Source organism: Pseudorca crassidens, chromosome 1, assembly GCF_039906515.1.
Source record: "Pseudorca crassidens isolate mPseCra1 chromosome 1, mPseCra1.hap1, whole genome shotgun sequence".
NCBI classification, from domain to species: Eukaryota; Metazoa; Chordata; class Mammalia; order Artiodactyla; family Delphinidae; genus Pseudorca; species Pseudorca crassidens.
Window position 1 is genome coordinate 84,798,205 of NC_090296.1, and position 14,285 is coordinate 84,812,489.

General features: G+C 47.2%; 1 protein-coding gene across 1 annotated transcript; it reads right to left on the minus strand.

Annotated features, from left to right (window-relative positions):
• Positions 1-2,319: 2,319 nt before the first annotated feature.
• RHOV (ras homolog family member V) lies at positions 2,320-6,090 on the minus strand. The gene is made up of 3 exons (XM_067743552.1): positions 4,136-6,090; positions 3,883-3,941; positions 2,320-3,684 (listed from the first exon to the last, which is right to left on the minus strand). Exons 1-3 carry the CDS (start codon positions 4,341-4,343, stop codon positions 3,241-3,243), a joined length of 711 nt encoding a protein of 236 aa, XP_067599653.1. The 5' UTR covers positions 4,344-6,090; the 3' UTR covers positions 2,320-3,240.
• Between the last annotated feature and the right edge of the window lie 8,195 nt (positions 6,091-14,285).

Here is a 14,285-nt window from a genome sequence, read left to right on the forward strand (position 1 = left end):
AAAAGAGGCAAATGAAAGAGAGATAAAGAGGTAAAAACAGTCCCAGAAAAGTAGAGAGAGGACACATTATAGAGAGAAACAGAAGCAGAATGAGACAATGGTTTTGGAACCAGAGGTAAATCCCTTTTGCTCTGCACGGGCTTGGGCCCCCGTGCCTCAGAGGGCCTTTCCAGCAAGCCATTGCTCTTTAGGGCTGTCTTCAGGCCTCAGTGACACAAACCTGGAGATGGACTTTATCCTCAGGATCCCCTACAGGGCACACTGCTTGGCTTTTTTATCTTAGGCACTTAATGGCCAGCAGCAAACATTGCCTGAGCTCAAGACCCTATGGGAGCACATGGGCATGAGTAGGACTTTTTCTCTGTTTAGCTGGAGAGATGTAGCCTGAGCAAGTGACCAAATTCGGTGTCCCTTCAATGTGCCAAGAGAGCAGTGCGGACAGTAATACAGGTCCTGGAGAAGGGGAGTATTGATTGGAAGATGGTTAAAGGAGAAACAGCGCATCTGGGGGATTGCGGGGGTGGGGGGAGGTGGGGGCACTTTCTAGAGGATTTGGCAAAAGCAAAGACTTGGAGTCAGAAGTAAAAAATTATTGGGGATCAGGGAGTGGGGATCACTGGGACAAGCTGGCCTTGTCCGGGTTGGTGTCAGATTTGAGGTCCTGAGTGCTTAAATGAGAAGCTGGGAGTTCACTGCAGGCAATGAGAGGTACTAACAGTCTTGAGTCAGGGAGGTGCCAGAGGATAAGGAAGCAGCGCTAGGGGGACTGGAGTGGGAAGTGGCAGTGGCAGAGATGTAGGAGCGAGGCTGATAAAGCTCAGTGACCCAGCAGGAGAGGAGACATAATGACATGGATGTGCTGGTACCATTAGAGAATTAGGGAAGTAGTTGGAGGTGGGGCGGCCCAAAGATCACCTAATGAGGCTTCCTCCCCTGACCCATGGCACCTCTAAGTCCCCTTGGAGCAGTTTGAAAACCTCTAATCCAGAGCCTTGAGTGTTTCATTTTGCAAATGAGGAAACTGAGGCACAGAGAAGGAAAAAAAAATGCCTAAGGTCATGGTTGATGCTAGAGCCTGAACTTGAACCAGGAAGGGAGTGTGTCAGGCTGGGTTGAGGTAACGGCAGGCCACGGAGCAGGGGTGTGAGACCCCCATCAAGACCTGTCTGCAATGGTGCAGCTCAGCACCTCCACCTGAGGGGGCAAGGGGACAAAAGGAGACAGGTGGCTGGAGTTCTGGGGGGTGGGCCCAGGTGGGACAGAAGTTGGACAGTCTTGGGTAAAACTAAACTTGGGGATTATTTGAGGTTTCACTTGGCTAGGGTTTCTGTCCCTCAACCATATGCTGTTTCTCACATACACAACTTCCTGCAGAGGGAGCTGCGCAGGGACAGAGTGCTCACCTGGCCCATTAGTTGCCTAGCAGGTGTTCCAGGTGTCCCAGGAAATACCTCTCCACACGAATAACACTTACCATGTACCTACTCTGGAGTTTGCAAAGTGCTCTTGTAGCCACTTAGTAACAATATCTCACTTGCGATATTACCGTTTTTCTCTGAGCCTCTTTCCTGATGGGTAAAATAAAGTGGTGCCCCGCCCCCCACAAATGTGCCCATTAAAGTTCCTTCCAGCTCCAGTTCCAGGGAATGTTCTCTGGATCCCTGCTCCTCTCCAAGTCCTCAACCAATGAATGCTCACTCTCAAAGGATTTCTGGGACCAATCTTCTATTTAAGTTGTTGACAACTGGCATCCTGACCTTCACTGGGTCCTTATGTGGACTTTGAGTGCTAAGGCTGAAGACTGGGTCCAACCAACTCAAGTCCAAGAAGTTTGGCCAGTGGTTGAGGTTTAAGCTGTATATGGGGGTCCTTTCATGCTCAGGGTCTGAACCAGAGGGCCACTCCAACCTGAGACCCTGGGCCCTGTGGACTGTTGGAAGGATCAGAGCAGGAAGGTTAGAAGGCTCAGGATTGCCCCAGAGCCCAGCGCTGAACACTGTGCTCTAGAAGGAAGGAGGAGAGGGGAGGGGCACCACCCGCCTGGTGAGGTCATGGGAAAGCAGCTCTGGCGCTGACACCTGGGGAAACCCGTTTCCAGGCTGCTTCCCACGCTAGCTTTCCTGGGAACCAGCTAAGCCCCAAGCGGGGAGCCCCCAACCCACCCCCCCAGTCCAGTTCCCATCACACTGTCCCATCTAGTCCAGCCCGCACCTTTCGATCTAGCCTCATTCCTTTGGTACTCAACCTGCCTCCATCCAAACTGTTGGGCCTTGAGGGACCAGTGTGCTGACTCCTGCAGGAAATGACACAGACAGCAGCTTCAGAAACTTAAGGCTTTATTTGCAGACTCTGCACTGCCTTATCTTCTAGGTTGTGACCTTGGAGAAAGCCCCTTCTTTCTTCAGGCTCCAATTTGCAGCTCCTCCCCCTCCTCTTGCTGGGCCTTGTCTCTCACTTCCTGCCCCACTCCTGGCCTAGCCAGTTTGGGCAGTGCCTAGGGAGCACTGAGACCCAGCTCTTCCCAGGGACCAGCCCTACCCTCCCTGGCCTTGGGGGCTGAGGACAGCCCAGGTGGCAGCCTTGCTCCTCAGCTGCCCCACTTCTCTGCTCTCCTTCTTTCTCTTCTTCCTTCCAAGCCTAGCCCTCTCGTCTGCCTCCTCCTCCCCAGCCTGCCTCCAGTCCCAAGGCTCCAAGCCTTTACTTTCGGAACCCTCTCAATCTCTCACTGACCTCCGTCTTACCCAATCCATCCTAAACTTCTCTCCAGTTCAGGGCCGGATGCCTTCCAGCCCTCCTAGATGCCCAGCTGTTCCCCAGGCTCTTCCTCATCCCTGTGCCAAGGAGCAGGTGGGGACCACCAGGAGTGGTCCTAATTCAGCCAGATTGACCTGAGGGCCCATGAGAAGAGACTGGGTATTGGATCCCAAACTGCTTGGAGGGAGCTGACACTGTTAGGATCATCCCATGAAAATCAAAGTACCGGGATTTCTCTGTACTTGAGAAATCCAAGTCAGAGAAATCCACAGAAATCCAAGTCAGAGCCTTCCCTCCTCCAGGCCCTAGGCTCACCCTGGCACATAAGAGTGGGCAGTTGGAGGCTGTGTTGCCACAGTGTTCAGATGGGAACTGAGTCCCACGGGGGTGACGTGGCCCTGCCAGCAGGTCCCTCAAAGGCTCCGTGCTCCAGGTTCTAGAAGTCTGTGGCCATTGGCCTACTGATCATTTTGCTGCCACAGCTCTTCAAACAAAGCAGAAGAACTTCTTCCAGCGGCAGCGGGAGAGGGTGCGCACACCTTTGGCGTTCAGTTTCTTCTCCAGCCGGGCTTTGTGCTCAATGGCACTGAGAATGGCCAAGTCAAACACCTCCTTCAAGTTCTTCTGCGTCAAGGCAGAGCATTCCAGGTAGCAGCAGGCCCGGATCTTCTCGGCCAGACCCTGAGCCTGGGGTTGAGGCACGGGGCCTTTCCGGCCTCCCTGGTCCAGCTGAATCAGTACATTGACATCGTCCCTCAGGTCGGCCTGCGTGCCCACCAGCAGCACGGGCGCCTGGGGGTTGTGAGTGCGGATCTCTGGCAGCCATTTCTCTGTGATGTTTTGGAAGGAGCTGGGCTGCACCACGCTGAAGCAGACCAGGAAGACATCCGTATCCGGGTAGCAGAGGGAGCGAAGGCGATCAAAGTCTTCCTGGGATGGAAAGGCCAGGCCATTAGTAGGCTTATTCCCTGCCCCTGGACGCGGGAATCCGCTTGTCACCTGAGGTTGGAGACTGAGCCTCGTAACTAAGGGCCCAAGGCCTTCTCCATTCCTGATGGATCTGGGGTCCTCCCAGCCTCCAGCCCACCTCACCCCAGACCAGCAGAGGCCGCTCCCGACTCCTCTCACCTGTCCCGCTGTGTCCCAGAGCTCAATGCGCACCGGGGCTCCGTCAACCAGGACTTGCACTGCAGAGGAGGAGCAGGGGAAAGTCTGAGTTACAGCGTCCAGGATCCCACCAGGCCTCACCAGCGCCACCTCGGGGCCTGCTCCCGTCAGCCTCCCCGGCGGTTTCAGTGCAGTCGGCGCCTCAGCGCCAGCCCCAGCCCCGGGTGCACAACCCCACCCCCGGCCACGCGGCCGCCGGGGCCGTTGAAATTACCGGAGAAGGTGTCCAGCGCTGTGGGCCGGTAGCGCGCGGGGTACCCATTGCAGGTATAGCTGACGATGAGGCTGCTCTTGCCCACGGCGCCGTCGCCCACAAGCACGCACTTGATGCCCAGCTCTGGGGACGCGCTGCCCCGCCGCGACGGAGGGGTCGGGGCCCGGAGCGGGGACGACTCGGCCTCGCTTAGCTCCCGCGGGGGCATGGCCCGCTCCCGGGACAGCCGGGTACCAGGCTCCGCTGTGCTCGGTGAAGCACGGTCCGTAGGTTGCCTCTGACTGAATCTGCCGAGACCCGGCTCACACGCCAGCAGCTAACCGTGGGTATATGTGGGGCCCCGCCTACCTCATCTGCATATCCCATGCGTGCCTCGGGCCCCGCCCACCCCCCAGGCCTCCTCTAGGACCTCCCACTGCAGCGTACCGCAAGAGGTCAGGCAATCTCACACCCCGAGAAAGAGACGCAGGCCAAAAAATGACGCTCGGAGAATCACACAGGTACGAGGACAAAGACTCGCCCAAATGAGGCAGATCTAGGTATCTTGGCAGAGAAAGATATCCAGGATTTATTGTTAGGAGGAAGAAGCAAATTGCAGAACACATAATGCAGCATGTTCAACTTAAACCTTTGTTCAAATTAAAACAAGAAACTAGACATGTTTGTACGAGTATAAAAAAGTCTGGGTAATAAGTTTATTAATTAATGAATTATTTTTTTAAAATATAGAGATCATGAAGAGGCCGAAGATAAACTCAGGCGTGAACTCAGCAGGCAGGAATGTAACGACCCCCTTCCACCGAAGAGCATCCTCTAGACTCAGCCTGAAGGCAGGCTTTAAACACCTTCACTCTGCTCCTCTAAAGGAACTCAGGGTGCTGGAGAAGCTAGCTGGGGAGGATCTTCAAGGACAGTCCTCCAATTGAATATTTTCTAAATCCCCAAAGTTCCTAATATTATCTTCATCATCATCATCATCAAAAGCACATAGTAATTAACTATTTGCTGACGCTGTTCTGGGCCGCCCACTGTCCTTGCCTTAGGAGTTTACAGACAGAGACAAGATATCCCAGGTAGCCCTAAGAAGGTCACCAAGAGAGCAAGTGAAAAATAGCCTGATGCTAATTTCATCTCTTTATTGCAGCCACACCAAGTGACACCAGGCCCAGAATCCTTTCTCTGAATTCCAAGCCTGTACAAAGATCTCAGCCTACACAAAGATCATTGAAAACACCTCATTCATGAGTTGTTGAAGGGAGAGTGTTGGAGGCAGATAGGGCAGTGAATATTAAAGAAAAGAGATAATCCAATTTCTTAAACAGTTGGTAGTATAAAAATCCCTAAGTCAAAATCTCTAAATCTCTTGAAAAAAGTCTCAGGACCCCTGGTTTTTATTTATTTTTCTTTTTTTCCCCCCACTGTTGGTCAAAAGTTGAGGACAACTAGAACATTGCTGATTTAACCATTTAAAGCTTGACTGTGGGGAAATGGTAGGATCCCCAGTATCCACTTCTGCATCCCAATGTCTACATCCTGCATTCCCTATGTCCGAGTGTCTGGGGATGCTAATAACCCCTAACTATAGCCCCCAGTGACTTCTCAGACACATCCACATAAGTTTATTCATCTGGCAAGTGAAAGAAGCCTCAAAGTGTTGTCTTGCCATTGTATAACCCAGGAGGTCTAAAAGCTATTCTTTTTGCTCTCCTGGAAAGGGAGGCAAGAATGGGGATTTGAAAAGACTTAGACATCAAGAGACGTGCCCCAGTATTCCTACTTCTTCAGCTCATTAGCTGTGTGATTCCTGAGAAATCACTTGCTCCATCTCAGCTATAAAATGCCAGGTGAAGCATATTTATTTCTTAAAGTCCTTCTGGTGCTAGCAATCTGTTATTCAGGGAACCTGGGGAAGTTGCCTCAGCCCAGGTGTCTGGGACAAAATTAACACACACCCCCCCCCCAACACCACACACACACACACACACACACACACACACACACACACACACACACACTCCCTCTCTCTCTCTCTCTCTCTCTCTCTCTCCCCCCCTCCCTCCCTCCCCCCTCCCTCCCTCCCTCCCTCCCTCCCTCCCTCCCTCCCTCCCTCTCTCTCTCTCTCTCTTCTTCACAGCACTCTTGTCCTTTTACTCAAGCTTTAACAGTTTTATTGTACCTGAATTTGAGGGTAATCCTGTTTAATTCTTTCTGCAGGTAGAAGGGGTATAAATAATACACAAATACACAAATGGGGGGAGGTATCAGCTGGCTATGGTTAAAGCCCTAACTTGGCCTGCAACAGGCCATTCTTCACTGGCCCCTTGGGTGGGGACACTTTCGAACCTAGGTCGTTCTGTCAGAGCTGGTTTAGGGACAGTCTTGTCAGCAAGAGGGGGAGGGAGGAGACAACCTGGGGAGCTGGTGAGTCATCTATTTCTCAGCTAAGGGCTTGTAATTCTGGCTGTTGCTGCTGGGAGAGTCCCCTCCCGAGAGTGGCTTGAGTCTTATTCCTGCCCACCTGACGGATTGTCTGTCCCAACTTCCAGTCAGACACACATTTGCTAAGACTAAAACGACGCCTTGACTTTCTCCTTGGAGAAATGATTGATTTTAGGATTGGAGTAGGAAATATACAAGAGGAGCCTGGGAACATTTTGTAGCACAGAAAGTAAGGAAGTGCTAAACAAACAAACAAAACAACAGGAAGGTGGAGATAAATTAGAGGACACAGGGGCCAACTGAAAGAGCTTCCAAAGGCCAAATCTGGGACAATTGGAGCAACAAAATAAACCAGTATTGGATTATAACCCAAAGTATAAAATAAATAGCTGCTAGTCTATTCTGATATAAATGATTGAATACATAAATAAATGGAAGATAATAGCCAAATCTCCTGTGAAGAATTCCAAATAATGTATGTAGATATTCCACCCTCAAGGAGGAGTGTAAACCAGCAATCTTGTGGGCTGTGTATAGTGACTTCCTTGCAAAGAGGACAGTCTGAAAAGGGTGGGGAAATAAATAACTTTACAGTGGAGAATCCTGACAAACGCTCCCTCAAGCAGGTGATCAAGATTAAGATCAACATTGATAAGTCAAGTTGATAGTATGTACCCTTGATGTGATGTGATGAGAATGACATTTTACCTCTGAAGAACTCCAGCCTAATCATGAGAAAAACATCGGAAAAGTTCCAACTGAGAGACATTCTACAAAATGCTGGCCCAGTACTCCTGAAAACTGTCAAGATCATCAAAGACAAGGAAAGTCTGAAAAACTGCCACAGCCAAGAGGAGCCTAAGGAGACATGACAATTAAATGTAATGTGGGATCCTGGGTGGGATCCTGGGAGAAAAAGAGGACATTAGGTAAAAACCAAGGAATTCTGAATAAAATATGAACTTTAGTTAATAATAATATACCAATGCTGGTTCATTAATTGTGACAAATGTATACCATACAATGTAAGATATTTATAATGGGGGAAACTGGGTGTGAGATACAGGGAAACCCTGTGCTATCTTCTCAATTTTTCTTTAAATCTAAACTGTTCCAAAATAAAGTGTATTAAAAAACAAAAAAACTGAGCTTCCCTGGTGGTGCAGTGGTTAAGAATCCACCTGCCAATGCAGGAGACACGGGTTGGAGCCCTGGTCCAGGAAGATCCCACATGCTGTAGAGCAACTAAGCCTGTGCACCACAACTACTAAGCCTGCGCTCTGGAGCCTGTGAGCCACAACTACTGAGACCCTGTGCCACAACTACTGAGGCCCACGTGCCTGGAGCCTGTGGTCCGCAACAAGAGAAGCCACTGCAATGAGAAGCACGCGCACCGCAACAAAGAGTAGCCCCACTCGCCGCAACTAGAGAAAGCCCACACGCAGCAACAAAGACCCAACACAGCCAAAAATAAATGATAAATAAATTTTAAAAATTAAAAAAAAACTAATAAAGAAAAGTATGGTACTGGAACAAAAACAGACACATAGATCAATGGAAGAGTATATAGAGCCCAGAAATAAACCCTTGCTTATACAATCAATCTACAACAAAGGAGGCAAGAATATACAATGGGGAAAAGACAAGCTTTTCAAAAATGCTGCTGGGAACACTGGACAGCTACACGCAAAAGAATCAAACTGGACTACTTTCTCACACCATATACAAAATAAACTCACAATGGATTAAGACTTAAATATAAGACCTAAAACCATAAAACTCCTAGAAGAAAACATGGGCAGTATGCTCCTTGACATAGGTCTTAGTAATATTTTTTTGGATCTGTCTCCTGGAAAGGGAAACAAAAGTAAAAATAAACAAATGGGACTACATCGAACTAAAAAGCTTTTGCTCATGGCAAGAAACTATCAACAAAACAAAGACTGCCTATTGAATGGGAGAAGATATTTGCAAACAATATATTCGATAAGGGGTTAATATCCAAAATATACAAAGAACTCATACAATTCAATGAAGAAAAAAACCAAAACAAAACAACCCGACTAAAAAATGGGCAGAGGACCTGAATAGACATTTTTCTGAAGAAGACATGTGGATGGCCAACAGGCACAAGAAAAGATGCTCAACATCACTCATCATAAGGGAGATACAAATTAAAAGCACAGTTGTCAGAATGGCTATCATCAAAAGACAACAAATAACAAATGTTGGTGAGAATGTGGAGAAAAGGGAACACTTGTGAATTATCAATTGGATTGTAAATTGATGCAGCCGCTATGGAAAACAGTATGGAGGTTCCCCCCAAAATTAAAAATAGAACTACCATATCCAGCAATTTCACTTCTGGGTATTTACCTGAAGAAAACAAAAACAATAACTCGAAAAGATACATGCACTCCAATGTTCATTGCAGCATTATTTACAGTAGCCAAGATATGGAAACCACCTAAGTGTCCATGATAGATGAATGGATAAAGATATGGTATATATGTACAAAGGAATATTACTCAGCCATAAAAAAATGAAACCTTGCCATTTGTCACAACATGGATGGATCTACAGGGTATTATGCTAAGTGAAATAAGTCAGAGAAAGACAAATGCCGTATGACCTCACTTATATGTAGAATCTAAAAAACAAAACAAAACGAAATAGGGACTTCCCTGGTGGTCCAGTGGCTAAGACTCCACACTCCCAATGCAGGGGGCCGGGGTTCGATCCCTGGTCAGGGAACTAGATCCCACATGCCGCAGCTAAGACCCAGTGCAGCAAATAAATAAATACATAAATAAATATTTAAAAAAATAACAACAATAAAATAAAAAGAGAGTCGTAATTACAGAGAACAAACAGGTAGATGCCAGAAGGGAGGAGGGTGGCAGGGAGTGAAATACTGAGGGGATTAAGAGGTACGAACCTCCAGTTATAAAATAAATAAGCCATGAGGATGTAAAAGGAATATGGTCAATAATATTGGAATAACTGTGTGGCAACAGATGGTTACTAGACTTATGGTGATCATTTCATAACATATGCAAATGTCAAATCACTATGTAGTACATCTGAAACTGATGTAATATTGTATGTCAACTGCATCAAAAAAACCCCAAAAACCTAAGCCCTAAGTTAAAAAGAATTAGCTAGCTTAGGGAGAGTGTAAGATTAATAAAATAGTTTTAATTAGCAGAAAAACAAAACTAAACTAAAACGTGGCCCTGACATTGAATCACGGCAGTCATAACATTTTGTTTCCAAAGTGTCCAACACAAGGTGTAAGGAGCTTTAGACTTGTAAAAGTGCTTTAGTTTGCCCTATCTCACATGGTACCCAAGTGCAATTGCTGGGGTCTGTGAGGGGTGTTGGGGGAGTATACAGGGGCCCAGAGAAGTTAGGGGACTAGCCTCAAGATCAAAGAAGCTAGTAAGTGGCAGACAGTCCCAGAACCAGCAATCCACAGGTTCACACTCAGGTATGGTCAAATTCTTAGGCATTTCTGTTAAGCCCATATCTTATTTAAAATTACTGCATACATTGGAATACCTACAGCAAAACCTCAATTCAGTAAGAATAAACCAAAAGAAATCTACCCGTACCCCACCACCGTGATTTTCCTATTGCTGAAAAAGGGATTAACAAAAAAGAAAGAGTTTACTCAAAAAGTTCAGTGCACAGGCTCTTTGTGAGTGAAATGCACCTCATGTAGTCTTTTTCTATTTCTTCTGCATACTCCACTCCAAAGCCTCCGAATCAGGCTTGCTACTCAGAAGGAGCCCAGAGACTCAATGGGCAGGTCAGAAAGCTTTGAAATAAAAAGAGGATGCAAGAAAAAGAATTTTATATCTAACACTTAATTTCTTTGTCCATCATACTTCAATAAACCTGGGAAGAACACTACTTATTTACCAACATACTGATGATAATACAATAATTAGGCTGCACACTCACCAGGCTTTCCAGTTAATTAATTGGGTTTTTCTCTACTCGGTGTACTTGTGTCCTGGGAGAGAGTTGGCGGCAAAGTCAGCGGCCTGGGCTGAGTCAGCCTCCTGGTGCCAGGGGAACAGGATCTTGCTAGTCAGCCCTCCAGCCCCTCCATGCCATCTGTCTCTAGGATCAGGCTGCCTCTGGGGCTTTGGCCCTGCCCTGCCCACTGTCCCGCATCCAGCCTTGCTTAGCCTTTGCTTCTCCCTGTCTTTCTCTCCACCCCGTCTCCATCTACCTGATCCCAACTGCTACTGCCCCCCTCAGACAACTCTTTCCTGCCCAGACTCTGCACTCAAGCCCTGGCCAGTATTTTTTTCTTTTTCTTTTCTTTTTTTTAACTGCCTTCAGGAGTTGCCAGCTAAAAACGTTCATGTAAAAGAACTCCCCTCTCCTTTCATTAACAGAGTTCCCCTTCTAACTTCCTTATTTCTGACCACGTAGCACAATTCTCTCAAGCTAATGAATTGGAAGGAGTTGGAGCCGAATACTCTCCAAACCTTCCAATGCACTTGGACTCCCTCCTCTCCATCCTCCTCTGTCCTCAGTCCTTTTCGTGAAGTACTTGACACCCCTCTTCCTTTTAGCATCCCTTGCCCAAAAAATCACCTCCTGCCTGCCTCCCTGGCTTTGTTTTGCTCATTTCTAGTGCACTCAATCTTCCTAAGACAAGTTTATTCTGTCACCCTCCCACTAAAAAACCTATAGTGAATCCCTGTTTGCCATTGGATAGACTGTACAAGTCCCTGCTGGCATCCCACAGCCTCTAATTACAGTATACCCCCAGGATGGGATAAATAGCCACTGAAATAATCCTTAAGAGAACTTCCAATGATGTAGGGAAATGTTAAAAATAGTGTTAGGGCTTCCCTGGTGGTGCAGTGGTTGAGAGTCCGCCTGCTGATGCAGGGGACACGGGTTTGTGCCCCGGTCTGGGAAGATCCCACATGCCGCGGAGCAGCGGCTAGGCCCGTGAGCCACGGCCGCTGAGCCTGTGCTCAGCAACGAGAGAGGCCACAACACTGAGAGGTCCGTGTACCGCAAAAAAAAAAAAAAAAAAGTTAAATGATACAGAATTATATAAACAGTTTGAGCCCAGGTATTTTTTTTTTAAAGTGTATAGTTAGAATAAAAGAGAGTCCTATATGAAGGACATAGACCAAAATGTGGAGAGTCATTGCCATTGGGTGGGAAGCCTGATATATAATGAACACTAAACACATGTTAGCAATTAATATTATGTTGCTTTATCATCATTTTCTCTCCTTTTTCTACAATGAACATGTTATTTTACACCAAAAAAAAGTTACTGGGCTTTCCTGGTAGTGCAGTGGTTAAGAATCCACCTGCCAATGCAGGGGACACGGGTTCAATCCCTGGTCCGGGAAGATTCCACATGCCGCGGAGCAACTAAGCCCGTGTGCCACAACTACTGAGCCTGCGCTCTAGAACCCATGAGCCACAACTACTGAAGCCCGTGCACCTAGAGCCCATGCTCCACAACAAGAGAAGCCACGGCAATGGGAAGCCCGTGCACTGCAACGAAGAGTAGTCCCTGCTCACCACAACTAGAGAAAGCCCACGCACAGCAATGAAGACCCAACGCAGCCAAAAATAAATAAATTTTACAAAGTTACTGAAATTAAAAAATATATTTGTCGTATATTTAGAAAAAAAAGAGGAAATGCACCAACATGTCAATGACTACCTCTGAATGGCAGAATTATGAATAGTTTGTTCTCATTCATTCCTTCATTCCATGAGGTTCTTTTCGAACCCACTGTGGGGCAGTCACTGTGGAAAGTGCTGAGTGCACGTGGATGAACAAAACAGGCCTCACCTCTTTCCCCACCTCGCTCTACCCTACATTAACCTCCCTTCTCTAAACTCATTGTCTGTTTCTCTCACTTTGAGAACGTTATGTGTTTCCTGTGTGCATATCATATACTTCAAGCAGCTGGGAACAGGGAGGGTCTCATACAACTTCTGGCTCTTACTGCCCCAGTCCAGTGGCATCCCACTTAGGAGTACTTATTAACTCTTTGTGGAATGAATAAATGAATGGGGAGGCATGATTTGCCAAATGATAAAGAGACTGATAAGCAGGCAGCCCCACCTTCCCTGATGTCACAAGCACTTGTCCAAATGGCCAAGCCCTGGGTTCAGCCAAATCCTCAGTTACTTCTCCTCAAAGACTGGCTCCACTGGCCCAAAGCCTCCTCTTGAATAGAAGTTGGGGCCTGAGACCACCGAGGTCCACTCAACTCCCTGGGGTTAACGCTAGAGTGTGTGTTTTCCTTTGATGATGAGGATGATCATTATGAACATTAGCAACTTTACAAAAAGAGGACCCAATAAACAAGCATTCAATTAATAATGACATCCAAATTCTCTTCTTGGCATTGCTTATATAAATTCACATTTTACATAGTTTTAATCAGGGATGATATTTACATTGTTTAACAACTGGTATGGCTGCAGAGAGATGCTAGTCCTTGTGCTGGAGCAGCTTTTTAGAAGATCTTTAGTGTGCCTGATATTAACCCTTTAGTGGCTGGCTCCTGGGGAAGAGTGATGGGGAGGGGTACACTCAGGGAAGTGGTTTTTTTTTTTTTTTTGGCCACATCATTGCGGCACATGGGCTCTAGAGCACGTGAACTTAGCTGCGACATGCATGTGGGATCTTTGTTCCCCGACCAGGGATCGAACCTGCGTCCCCTGCATTGGAAGGCAGATTCTTAACCACTGGACCACCAGGGAAGTCCTGGAAGTGGATATTTTAACAACTGGTGTGGCCACATCGGTGTGTACCTGCTGAACTTCATCAGTCTGGTTGGGTTTGGAGTGAGTGTGAACCAGGCAAAGAGGGCTTGGAAACAGCCTGAAGAAACAGCAGGAATCACGCCCAGAAGGGAAAGAGTCTGGTCCATTTTGGAACTAAAACTATCTCAGCCTGGCCAAGGAAGAGAGTGGTGAGAAATGAGCTGGAGAGGGAGGCAGGAGCCCAATCCAGGTCACATCACAGCTTTTCTTTTCCTTCGGGGTTATTTCACTGGGGAACAGCTAGCCTAGGGTGACCAGGACTAGGGGGTATCCTGGGACACAGAACTTTCAGTGCTAAACCCAGGAGGGCTGGTCTCCCTAACTAGATCTCTTTTTCCTCCTGTTAGTAGGTCCAACCTGCTCTTCAGAAAGACCACAGCAATTGAAACTAGAAACAGAGCAGGATTTTCCAAACCACCATGAAATCACCTTTCACTATTTTTTGTAAAAGTGCTGATAGAAAGGTACCGGGTTTTGTTCACATTTAAGTTTGTATAAAGCTAGTATTTCTCAATCAACTTCCTTTCCCTGCCTTTATTGCAAATTACGCTTTTGTTAACAAGAGACAAGATAGCTTGATGGCTAAGAGCGTGGGCTCTGGGCCAAAGCACCTGGGTTGGTATCCGGGTTGTGTCCCTTAATAACTGTTGTCTTTTCTGGGCCCCAGTTTCCTTGTCTGTAAAATGGGATTGATTAAAATAGTACCTGCTTCATAGAATGTTGTGAGGATTAAATGAATTATGGAGAATGCTCAGAATAGTGCCGGTACAGAGAGAATGCTCTGCAAGGGTGCACTAGTGTTATAATTATCTTCCTCTGGGACAGGGCAAGTTTTTTCAGATGAAGTCATGGCTCCACCTGAGACTGAACAATACAAATTTGTCAG